The sequence below is a fragment of the Centruroides vittatus genome, unplaced genomic scaffold, assembly GCF_030686945.1.
Source record: "Centruroides vittatus isolate TY-2023 unplaced genomic scaffold, ASM3068694v2 contig_983, whole genome shotgun sequence".
Taxonomy (NCBI): domain Eukaryota; kingdom Metazoa; phylum Arthropoda; class Arachnida; order Scorpiones; family Buthidae; genus Centruroides; species Centruroides vittatus.
Window position 1 is genome coordinate 1,400,135 of NW_027122654.1, and position 13,307 is coordinate 1,413,441.

The 13,307-nt window shown below is 33.6% G+C and overlaps 1 protein-coding gene across 1 annotated transcript; it reads left to right on the forward strand.

Moving 5' to 3' along the window:
* Positions 1–281: 281 nt before the first annotated feature.
* On the forward strand, positions 282–2,311 carry LOC136985931 (phospholipid phosphatase 1-like). Its single transcript, XM_067283335.1, has 6 exons — positions 282–402; positions 1,225–1,379; positions 1,452–1,639; positions 1,709–1,826; positions 1,898–2,062; positions 2,137–2,311. Exons 1-6 carry the CDS (start codon positions 369–371, stop codon positions 2,179–2,181), a joined length of 705 nt encoding a protein of 234 aa, XP_067139436.1. The 5' UTR covers positions 282–368; the 3' UTR covers positions 2,182–2,311.
* The last annotated feature ends 10,996 nt before the right edge of the window (positions 2,312–13,307 follow it).

The window sequence follows — 13,307 nt, forward strand, 5'->3', positions numbered from 1 at the left end:
ATATAGTAGCGCGACAACGGGCTGGCCACGTGTAGTTTTCCAGGTTTCTTCACGTTTGTAACATCTGAATAGGAGCCAGTTTCTCATAAAAGTCCTCCCGAGAGGCATTCCCCTCGGCAGATCGGTCACCTGTCGCGTTGCCATAAATAAATAAACCAAACCAATCGTTGACAAACAGTCACCAATAAATTTTAATTTACAGTAAACACGCTTATTATATAATCAATTGAGTTGATTTCCTTGAATGTTTTTAAAACAGAAAGCAGACAAAACACGCTTGTCACATAATACTGGTTGCACTTTAGAACTTCAGTTATTCTCTACTCTGCTAAAGTAACCGTCGTACTTAACATTTTTAAAACGAATCGATGAAGAATTTTAAAATATTTTTTAATATTTCAGGTAAACTTTTATAATTTAATAGCTTATTTTTTTATTTTATGATAATTCTACCTTAATCCTTTATTGTTATTGCTTACTGTACTTTATCTTTCTTATCATTATTATTTTTTATCCTCCCGGATAAAGGGGAATCGCTGATTGTCCAATAAAGTTAAATTGAATTATTGTTTACTACAGTAATGAATATAATTAATTACATATATTGTTAATATATAGATATATCTAATATGCTTTTACCGTTACGTAAAGCAGAGACGGATCTGCACATAAGCTAAACAAGCTGCAACTTAGGGCCTCGCATTATATGAGTCTATAGCTTAGAGATGGCAAAACTTTTTCTAAAGATGGGTCAAAATTTAATACATGTAAATCGCGATTCAAATACATTTTTCTATACTTAATGGCGTTTAAAACTACACTTTACACTTTAGTTTATACTTAGTGGACTCTGCTTTCACACAATATATGCAAGGTTTTATATTTGATATATTTCAAAACTTTACATATATTATAGCTAATACTTTCTAAATATATATCTAAATACTTTAAATATTCAATGCGAACACCCTAAAATTATCGCCCGAGTCACTGAACTACCCACGAGTCAAGGGTTTGCTAATACTGGCTTAGGGCCTCACATTTTTACATGTATGTGTTGAGGAGAAGGACCACTATTTATTGTAGATTATTGCCACTACAAATCTAAGTCCAGTCCTGTCGTCAAAGCTTTCTTATTTCGATTCTTCTTGCATTTTCAATGTTTTAATCAAATTAATTATTTAAATTTAAATATTTTTAATCTAATGAAGTGTTTATTTATAGTTGCAAGTTTTCTCCTCTTATCAATAAGTGGAGTGATACCAAAATCGAAGAAAGGTTTCTCGTGTAACGATGATTCCATTCGATATCCTTATCTAGGAGATACTATAACACCCATCCAATTATTCACTATTTTACTATTTTTTCCTACAACAGTAGTATGTGTTATATATTTTAATTTTAGTTCACTTTAAATTTCATCAAGTAATAAGTTTTTTCTTACACTTTAGATTATTTTAAACGAGTTAAATTATCCTTCAACACAGAGAGTTATCAAATCCAGCATCAAATATTATCTGATAGGATTCCTGTACGTATATGCTATAACAGAGGTGCTGAAACACTATGTTACCGGACTTCGTCCCCATTTTTTACACACGTGTATGCCAGAATGGTCAAAAATAAATTGCTCGATAAGGTAAAATATTCCTAATTATATCTCAGCAATGATGTCTTTGGCTTTATGTATTTCATACTTTATTTTTAGCAACACCATTTCTCAATTCATCTGCACTGGATCCTCTCATCTAGTTCATTCGGATATATATAAATCGTTTCCCTCCGGACATTCCTCACTTTCTTGTTTTGCTCTGGTTTTTCTTAAAGTATGTTAAAATAAAATGATTTTATATGTGAGTATCATTTTTTGCATTAATTTTTAAATAATTTTTTTCAGAAATATTGCAAACGGATAAAGATAAATCACTTGTATTGGTTAATTTTTCTATCGTTTCTCCTATGGACTCTGGGTTGTTGTATAACTCGTATTTATGACCATCGTCATCATTGGTGGGATGTTGTTGGAGGGATGTCACTAGGAATAATAACTGGATGGTTTATGGTAAATAAATTCAATAGTTTAATATTTTAGTCTATAAAATTTTTCATTAAATTAATAGAAGTTATCATTTTCAGGATAAAATAAAGGAAAACACATCTGAAAAATCATTAAAATTTTAATTATCAATAAAAAAAATCTTAATTATATATTAGTGTTGTTTCACTTTCAATTTATTCACTCTCAATGAATAACTTAATATAATTTCCTGTTATTTATCCTTGTAAATTTATAATAGTATTATCTTATTAAACCAGATATTCGAGATTACATATAAAAAGCATAAAATAAGAATTATAAATATTATATTAATCGATATAATAACGATTAAATATTTTTATATAGGCCTATATAATTTATGAATAGCAACTGAAATATTTTAATTATTCACTTTCTTTTATGCATAAAAAGTAACTCGCCTGTATAAGAATTTTGTAAATAAACAAATTACTAATGTAATTTTTATAGAAGAATTTGTTTTATCCTTGGTTAATCCCAGTTTAATTGAAGGAGATCAAGATTTGTTTTTAAAATCAGTAAAATTTACCTTTACATATGCAAATCGTATTTAAATGAGATAAACATAACGCGCTTATTTTATAATTTACTACCTTCACATATAAAATTACTCTGCTTATCGAATGGCTTGCGTCTTTTTTTTTCTTTTTTCTTTATTTGTATGACCTATATTTTAACGTTTGTTCTACTTTCTCTTTCTGGATCCACTCGGCTATTGGTAGTCATATCTCGTTTTACATAATAAATTCAATGCTATTTCGCTAATCTCGATTAATTATTGAACGGGTTTCTTTTTCATTTTTGGTTCTTTCCACTCCGTGGACATTTAAGACCTGTTTTTTCCCCTTAGTCATTGAGTTTTAGCTGGAATATCTAACAGAAAAACGACATAAGCTAGTTCAGATTAGGAGAATGTATTGTGTTTTCAAGGCAAAGAAAAAAAATCCGAACATTGAAATATGCAAGCCGATATCTATCGCGTTTTCATCGTTTTTAAGTTGTTCTGTCTTCACAGAATAGCTAAGTTATCCGGGTTCCCTGTTATATTAAACGTAAAATAAATCCTGTTTTACTATCTGATATATGCTAACTGTTGGCAGGACGTGCTATTTAATGTGAAATTGTATAAAGAACCTGACAAGACGGGAAAAAAACAAACTAAGCAGATACAATACATTACTTTAAAATTTACTGTTATGCGACAATAAAATTTAAATACATTTAATGCTTGTTGATTTTTTATTCAATCTTACCTGGATATGTGGAATGTAACTTTTCGTAATAAACAAAGAAATTATATTAAATAAATAACCAACTAACTAATACTGGCAGTAATTAAATATAACACGTGAAGTATTGTAACTATTACCGCGATTATAACCCCTAGTTTCAATGGAGATCGCGAATAAACAAATGTAGAATTTGTATAAATGATATTCACATCATTTCACTTACGTATATGAATATATTAAAAATAGTAAACGGAATCGGAGATATATTCTCCACTATTATTTAGGCCTATATGGACTATATTCTGTGGAAGTAGTATCACTCTCACCCTGTCTTATGTATTGATAAGTCTTTCGTTTCACATATCAGAGTGACTTGTTGGATTCTTCACGCTATCTCTACTTCCTTTCTTGCTTATTTATCAATGTTTGTTTGTTTAGTTATGGCAACGCAACACTTAGGCGATCTGCCTAGAGGGGATGCCTTCCGGGAGAGCTTTTTAAGGGAAACTGACCCCTATTTAGGCGCTACAGACGTGGAGAAAACCCGACAAACTCCACGTAGCCAGCCCGTCCGGTCGAAGCGTGAACTCACGACCGAGAGAACGAAGACCGCTTGGCCACTGGTGTGACCAACCAATGTGTGTCGTTCATTGACAGCAATAATACGAGCGGCAAAGCGTTTCCCCCTCCGTCATTTGCCATTTTTCTTATTCTTAGTGACTCGTAACACTCGTCTGACATGAGTGTCTCATCACCATTATCATAGTATGACAAGCGTCTAGACACAGTGACGATTAGTTCGAAATTATGCCGCTGCGGCAAACGGCGCCAATAGCTGGAATTTGTTTTGTGGTATTTTCTGGTGATAATTACAAATGATGAATGCTTTATTCGTAAATACTATTAATTAAAAATGAAATTAAGTTAAATTTTTAGATAGACACCTTACTTACAAATGAATGTTTTCTCCATTAAAAAAAAAAAATGATAATAATAAAATACGATAACGTTTAGAACGGAATGCTCTAATCTCGTAAGAATATAAGGTGGAATTATGAATAAAATAAAGTATAAGGCGACATAAAAGTTGATATTTTTTCACTCTAAAAATACTTCTGGAAATCTTTCTGGCTACCAACTTCTATAATTCCAAAGTTATGTCAGATCTGTAAGGAAATCATAATACAGAGAAAACTTCCCTTAACAGACACTGCCGAATAGTGGACACCTCTACTTAACGGGCATTTTTATAATCCCCAAATCCTTCAAATAGGACATCTATTATGTTTACTTCTAAATAACGGATGCCGTCGTCCATAACGAATCTTACGAAAACGTAAAGTCCCGCCTTCAATATTCTGAAAGAATTGATTACGTACGAAATATTTTACAGCTAAAAGAATCGGTTCAAATACTCTTTTGGAAGACGAATTTTGACCGTAGGCGTCGAATAAAGATGCTGAAAATAGAAGTGGAGAGGAGGCAGGTAGAAAAACGCCGAAGAATACTCTTTATCTGTTAGAAAACACTAATCTGGTAAAGTTGTCAATCATCACTTATCGTCATTCATATTAATGTTATTAAACTCCTGTCTTATTGTTAGAATTAAGCTTACGGTACCAAGAAACCATAACTTTTTCTGAGTTGTTCATTCATTCGACAAGAACCATAGTACATAGCAGCGTTTATTTGGTGAAAGTTCGAAGGTCGTGTTTCGACCGCGATTTGTCGGCTACTTTAAAGTGTAGGAAGATATTCGGAATTAATACCGAATATCTTCGAGAATAATGCCAGAATATCTTAACTGCTTTGTAATGGCTTAAGTGTAATTTTTGTTTTTATATAAATCATTTATTGAAAAAAGCAAAAATGTTCGAAAAATTACACCTACTTGATAACTACAGCGCAGAAAAATCCCTACATCGATTTTCATTAGTCGCTTAACCGTAAATATTATAAATGCAAGAACGAATGTAGAACACATTTCACGCCCCTCGAAGTGGCTAACAAATCGCCTTCGTAACTCGACATTCGAACTCTGCCTAAACCGACCTTCGTCCACCCATTTTTCTTTGTCGTCCTTTTGCCAACTTCGTTTTTTGATGAATTAATAATTAATCAATGTACGAGTATTTACGTTTTCTCATAATTTTTATGTGCTATTTAAATTGTCCTGTCCAATCTGTTAAATGAGGGTTTTTACATCTAAGAAAATAAAAATAATATACTGTATATATATACCCCGTATTTTAATTATATATACTACGTATAGTCTCTGATAGAACGATATGTACTAATATTAGGGACATCAATATTTTAAAAAAACTGTCCTTATTTGTGATACGTAGGTAAACACAACCTGCACAAATACTTTAATATTTCTGTCACTACCGTTGTCCTCCTTTATCTGTTTGCTTGTCTTAATGCCTGTTTAAACTTTGTCTATGACTATTTTCAACCTTACTCACTACATTCCATCTTATTTAACGTATAATGATAAAACCGTTGATAGACCGTTAGTTTTGCTGTTCGGATCGGGCGTAGAAGCCGACGTTGCATATGCCACGGTGTAGAAGAAATTGACATTAATGCTCGCTCAAGATCTAGACGAATCGGTTTTCAAAGTGAGCGCTACCGCCCACCTATGAGTAAATCGGCGGTGAGTAAATCTATGGGGGCGAAAAGAAGCAAGTGGGCGGCAGGGACACTGGAGGCAGGATTCTGAGCGGTGACCATAGGCAAAGGTTGAGGTCACTGACAATCTTTCTTTTTCTTCTTTAAAAACGAGTAAGAGGAAACATCGTGTTTAATAGTTTACAAATGTGGAGAACAATATACAGTATATGGATATAAAGTGTGAATTTCATAGAAAAGTTTTTCTAAGAATATTTCCGAGCCTTTCTTAACAAGGGAAAATAGGTTAGGGGGCGTCGAGTATAACTTTATAGAACCAAGGAGGCGGTGGCTCAAAAAAGTTTGGGAATCACTGGTCTAGATGTTTGTTCGTAGTATGTACAGTACAGTACGTACCATGGTTACCATATAAACTGGTTGGGAGCATTTTATTCGTAAAATTGCTTTATTAAACTAAAAAAATCGTCATTTCTTAATGTAAACCCATAGACCACGTGATGACACTCGATAGAACATGGCGGCGATGACTTGTGTAAGTCCGCCGACTTCTAGGGGGGAATCGTTAATCCCGCGACAAGATGGTCTAGGGTCGTTCGCGTGTGGGTGTGGGAGAGACGACATGGACGACAAGTGTCTCACAAAAAAACCCGTTTATTTAAACACAAAACAACTTACACTAAGCACAGTTCTTTACACAGGTGAACGTTCGAACGTTTTCTTTTTTTTTTTGGATGTCGTGTTTCCTATCGTTGCTAGATAGTAGGCCCCGGGGCAGCGGCAGGTGAAGCGACTTGTCGGCAGGCGTTGGCGGACTTTTCGATCGACCTCCTGGAGCACCTCTTGTCTCTCTTGAAAAACCTCTCGACGAAAAGTCTCTTGTCTCCTCTGCTCGGCGATTACATTAATTAATCTTTTTCGTATGGTTCATGTTGGTTGGCTCTACGTCCCCTCTTTCTCGCTTCTCGATTGGTCCCTCGCTTGTCTCCAAGCGAAAGACGACCCCTGTTCGAGTCACGAGAGAGTCGCCTCGACGAATCTACTTGACACCCTCCGTTTACTCAGGACGGAAAGAATTGATGGAACTTTGAAACTTGCGCTCATATTTTCCCCATTGTTGTCTAGACTGAGATATTTTTGAAATTTAATGATTTGATGTGATGTTCCTTTTTATTGAAAACCTTTCCCTTTTTCCAAATTTTGATGATCTAAATTTCGTACACGAGCGACTTATCAAAGATCCATCTCTGCTGGTGGACTCTCGTCCACCACCTTTAATTATTACAATAATCGCGTTTTATTTTACATTAGGCCCTTTTTGCCTTTTGACATCTTTCTTTTTTTTTTCTTGCGTCGCGGTTTCAAATGACTAACGCGTCTAATCCGATCTTTGATCGGTTTTTGTCCCCTTTAACAATAGACGATTTTCTACATTCGTTTTGACAATTGTCTAATATAAATGATTAATGTCAACCCGTTTTTGGGACTTCACACTTGGGTGTCGCTACTCTGATATCTAGGTACTCTAATCCAGACTAAAAGTATGTCGAGTATATAAAAATCGTATATAAAATTGATGATGTAACTCGACTTCTAAATTAAGATCGTTCCGAATATAATTAAATTCAGGAAAGAGAACTCTTAAGTCTTTTTTCAAAATTTCAGGGCTATGCTTCCAAATAAATGACAAACTGTTAAGTTTAATATGATCTAAAACGGCACGATTAAGTTTTAAAATCATTTATCTATCTTTTAAAGTCAGCCTTCATTACTTTAAAAATGTACGCATTTTATCCTTTCCGGAAAATAAATTTTTATTTATATTTTTCTTTTTAGTATTAAAATAAAGTTGATTAATGATTTTCTAATTAAAAATTGAAAATCTTTTGCAAAATATATTTTCTCAGTAAATTCGATTAAATTTGATATAAGTAAGTGGAGGTTTGTATACGCGGATAGAGATTGAGCAAATCGCTATAGTTCGTTTGTGTACACGATTTGAACGATCAGAGTAATCTTGGATCAGCTTGATTCCAAAAGTACATACACCCAAAGTAAACATGGTATGTAGTACAGTACCATCGGGCATATGATTGGCCATTACATTCAATAGGCTTGCGCTGCAGATATCGACGAATTAAAGGATACTTAACGAATGCATTATTAATTATGTTGGACACTTTTAAAATGGTTTTTCTGTATGTATAGATGTATCATATGGAGCACGATTTTGTTCATGCTGTTTGAAGCCTAATAACTTCTGTGGTTTTTGAATCGGAGTCAGATGGTTTAACAATGGAGTTATTAAGGTTCAAAGTGGTTGAACTAAATCGTGCTCCCAACATCCGTGCATACAGAAATACCCCGAATGTTTTTGCACTTCTTTACGTTTCAAGGCTTCCCGAGTCCAAAAGAATAAAACTCTGGGAAGTCATTTTTTGACTAATCGTCATTCTTTTCCTTTGTTATAAGCTTATACTGTATAACAGTCGACGGGAAAGTAATAATAACGACGATTCTGATTAATTTTTAAAAAATACAAAATAAAACGATTAGTCGGTTAAAAATCGTTTAATTGTCGATACTGGAATCAACTGTAACGAATTTTATTTATAATCTAAATTTTGAAATTTTAAAGTTTCTTAGCATTGGGTTGTTAAATTAATTAACTTCATAAATTTCGGTATTAATTCCCAATATCAGTAATATCGAACGTTGCGTTGCCTTCTATCCAGACTACAGGATTTCTGCAGGAACTTTTAAAAATGTATCTTATAGAGAGGTTTCAAGGTCGCATGTCACGTGATAAAACACACGTTTGCTCCGCCCATTCGCCATTTTTGTGGTAGTTTTCGCTCGCTTAGCTTGCACGTGGTTTGTTGTTCGACGTCTTTTTTTAGTTTAAACGTACAAAAATACTGTAGTTCTATTAGCATGAATTAAGTTTAAAAAGACTTCTTTCTTGCGGGCTATTCTAGCAGTCTAACAGGACGAGATGCAGCTCTATACGAAGAGAAAATTTCGTTATGTCAAGGCGATCCATACAAAGCCAGTTTATCAGACTAAGTCGTAGATCAAGAGTTGTGGCCGAAAGTAGAATTTGGTGACATTATAAATTATTTGGTTTTGACAACAAATTTCTACACCCTGTCACAAATGAAAGCTTATAAATCTTTAGAGGCCCATAACTATTTAACAAGTGGCTGGGTTTCTCCTGATATAAAAGTAAAAGTAATGAATAACAGCGAAATAATATTGCTTAGAAAAATATGTTTTCTTTTGTTTGTACGTAAAACTCGTGTTTTTACGTATTTCTTAACTAAGAATTTATGTCTGAAAGTAAAAAAGTCTAATTAAAAACAGCTGTGGCAATTTTTTTAATTCAAATTGTTCAGTACCTTTATTTTCTAGTTGAAATTAGCATATAATAAGCCCACTTGCTTTTAGTTTTAACGTGTAACGTTTATGAGTTTGCACTAGCTAAAGCTTGAAATTACATTAGTTATTCATTTATAAATGCACTATACCGAAATGAATTAATATAAGCAAATCAGTAAACTCTTTTAGGTTTTAAAATATAACAGTGTTTATTAATGTAAATATTGAAATGAAATGTTTCTGACAAACTCTTGTATTGATATTCACTTTATTCGTATCGAAGTTTTTCCGGTTAATTCTCGAGAGCCATGCAGTTTGCCTTCCTCGTGAAAGCTCCTCAGTTTGGGATCCTTGATGACAAATAATGCCGGGAATTTTAAAAAATGATGTTCCTTTGTTCTTGAGTGAACTAGCATCACACCCAATTACACAACAAATCACCATAGTGATATACGCGACGAAAAAAAACAACACAAAAACTCCAGTTAAAGCGCACGTGAACACACACAAAACGTAAACAAGTCACAAAGAGTCACAAAGATGGCGCTGGACAATTGCGCATGCTCATAACGTCACTCGTGATGTCGACATGAAACCTCTCTATAGGCAGGACCGACGAGAGAGTGGGATGATAGGGTAAAATTTTCTGGGCCCGAGATTCATAGGAAATCGGACTTCGTTCCATAGCTTTTTTCAATCATTCCCGAGGATCATGTAAATTTTTTCCCTGGACCGGCGACAACTTTCGACACCACAGCTTATGGGCCAAATGATGATACTGCAGATTTTGAACAACTTGGGAGAAAAACATCTCAGGTGAAAACATCTTAACTGGGTACTACCGTACTATTATAAAATGACAAAAAGTTTAATTTTGAGGTAGAGACGAGTTTTATAATAATTAAAAAAAAATTGTGAACGCTAATAACGAGTAAAATATTCATTATGTCTGACCACACTGGAGATATGACACATGACCCCTTCACCCTTTCGATCTTTAAGAGCCAAAATTTAATAGCATTAACGCCTCTTTATACACAAGCTACCGTGCCAAATTTCGTTTCTTAAACTTTATCCATTCTGAGATATTGTTTAATATCTCAGAACAGAGAATAAAGATATTCAACAAATTAGACACCAACACACACACGAATTTTCCCCTTTATTCGACATTTTTTGCGTTCAGGAGGTCGTTAAACATGTAGATTTGCAAAATACTCGGAGGGTCAAATTTGACACGATTCCAATAGTTTTCCGTTTTATATATTGTATGTATACAGTACATAACAAGTTTGGAAAAGTAAAAAGGAGTTGGAGTCGGCGGACGTTTGTCGACTCCGACTAAACAACTAAAACTCCATGACACCGACTCCGTCTCAACAGCCCTAGTTAAGGATCAAAACTTTTCCTTTCCTTTGCACACTTACACAACATTACAATACTCTAGTTCGTTGCCTTTACACAACACAAATGGCACGCCCCTTGACCAAAAGGAAAATGACGGGCGAGTATTCAATTTTCTTTAAGTAGTGGTCACACCTAGCGATTTCGAGCCGCGCAGGTGACTGCACTGCAACAAGCGCGAATTGCGCGCGTCTTGTCATCGTCACATTGTTCGTTGGCGCTGCAACTCGGAAACACGTGACCTCATAATAAACCAATAAAATTACAGTAGCTTGTTTTTGACTATTTTTGTGATATTACCGACACGTTCTACTTCAGAATATTTACGGAATTTTAGCCACTTTTCTTATTAAAATGGGAAGCAGTTCCTTTTCTGCAATGAATAAAATAAAAAAGGCGATCATTTGTTAAAGCTGGAGAGAATACACGAAGTGATAAAATCTTCGATAAAACGAAGAATTAAAATCCTACAGGCATTCGTGAGCCTGAATAAGTTCGATGAATCTCGATTCTGTAAAAGTAACAATCCTCTTACTTTCCGTCAAGATGATGAATTATTTTCAATGTTGTCACCGTATGGCATGGCACAAAGGCGTTTGCTGATTGGATGCGCGTTTGCAACCGGTGTGAGTAGAACAAGCTTCTTCTTTCTAGTTGCGGTTGCAGCGCGCCGGTTTTCGAGAGGGGTTTATAAGTTAACGAGAACAACCGTCGCCGTTGCAGTTGTCTGCGCGACTGGAAATCACAAGGTGTGACCACGGCTTTAAACATGGCGTCGCTACAGCCATTATATGTAGTACATTCTAGCTCGTTGAATATAACATAGGGTACGTTCGTAAAGTCTAACGAGTTAAACGAGTCATCGTTATTCTTATTTCGTTAGACTTTTCGAACGATTCGTGTATAACTAAATGGCTGTTTCTAAAATCGAAGATATGAATGTTGCTAGTGCAGCCTTATGCGAAATATTTTTCTCAGATTGCTTCGGGTGGACAGTTATCTTAACCCTTCGTCACGCGCGCGCTCAGTCAAATCGAAATCACGCGCGCTCGGTCAATTCGGCACCAATTTAAAAAATTAATTAATAAAAATTTAACATCGGAAAACGGGTATTTTTACTTTAATCCAGTTTACTAATATGTTTGTAATCGAATTCAGTCAAAAAAGTTTTAATTTCATCATAATTTATTGATGATTTTAATTTTTTAATATTAGAAGGTAATTAGCATAAATTACAAAGTGTCGTGTTTCATCTTCGCTCCCGTTCAAGTTTATTGCTCTAGGCACGCGCCGATGTTTGTTTTTAGTTCTACTGGTGATTAGGCTTTTATTTCAACCTCGTCCGTTTTGGTTACAGAAGATGGGGAGACGGGCGTCACGTGATCGCTTACCTCACATTTTACCACAGAAATTACCTTACCTTGAAAGTTTTATTTTTTTTCTCAATTTTAATTATTATTAACTATCTTTTTTTGATGGATTCTCATACTTATATGTGTTATGAAGTTGTAGATATTTTTTTTATTAAGTTTTACAAATTTATGTTTTTTTCTTCGATTTTTATATATAAAATATACGAAAATTCAGATATTTATTAAAATTTATCAGAAATGCTAAACTATAAGTACAGTGTGTTTTACAATACTATTACGAACAGATATCGTCAATTATTTTATAAACATATTTATAATTTTAATTTTTATAAATTATTTAAATTGATGCAACGCGAAGCGCTCAGAATCAATTAATTACTGTCGCGCGTTATTAAAGATGGCGATGGGACTCGATTCAATTACTTCTTCATTTCAGATGTTAATTAAAAAGTGTTATTTTCATATAATATTAAATAGTGTATGTTTATTATAATTAATAAATCTATATAGGAATAATATATATTAATTACTGAGTGTATTTAAAAAATAAAAAAAACGGAACAAAAATATAATAGAAAAAAAATGTTTATACTATACCAAAATGTTTTTTACATCTATTCTATTAGATCTATAATAATCCTAACGATGGTGGACTTCACGCCGATCTCTGAATAAGCAAGAGACGAGAAAATTGACATCCAGGCGACACTTAACGCCTAGATGTCAATTATCTCGTCTCTTGCTTACATCTATTCTACTTTCAATACAAGAGTTATATAAATAATAATTAAGATAAACAGCATAAATTGGTAATACAGATAAAATTATATTATATATTATTTATTTATACATTTAAATATTCATTTCTATTATTCGTTTATACATTTTACATTATACAATGCTAAAATTTTATGTACATCTTGTATTGCAAGAATTATAATTAACGTATGCAAAAAAAGTTAATTTTTTATTTTCTGGGTTAGGCATAAGGGGTTGCTTTCAGTGACTTGCAAACAGGATTTTTTAGATGCAGTATTCAACAAATAAACAATTTTTATTGATATATATATCTATAAATATCGTTCATTTGTTGGACACTATTCAAAAGGTCCTGTTTGCAAGTCACTGAAAGCAACCCCTTATGCCTAACCCAGAAAATAAAAGAAATACAGAAAAATAGGTAATATAAAAAATGAATACGTTCATATAGTA

Bases quoted from the DNA above. Each gene is read 5' to 3' on its own strand.
- LOC136985931 (XM_067283335.1), top strand. From the start codon at position 369: ATGAAGAATTTTAAAATATTTTTTAATATTTCAG. The intron at 1,380-1,451 runs GTATGTGTTATA...CTTACACTTTAG, and splicing joins TATTTTTTCCTACAACAGTA to ATTATTTTAAACGAGTTAAA. The intron at 1,827-1,897 runs GTATGTTAAAAT...AATTTTTTTCAG, and splicing joins TTGCTCTGGTTTTTCTTAAA to AAATATTGCAAACGGATAAA.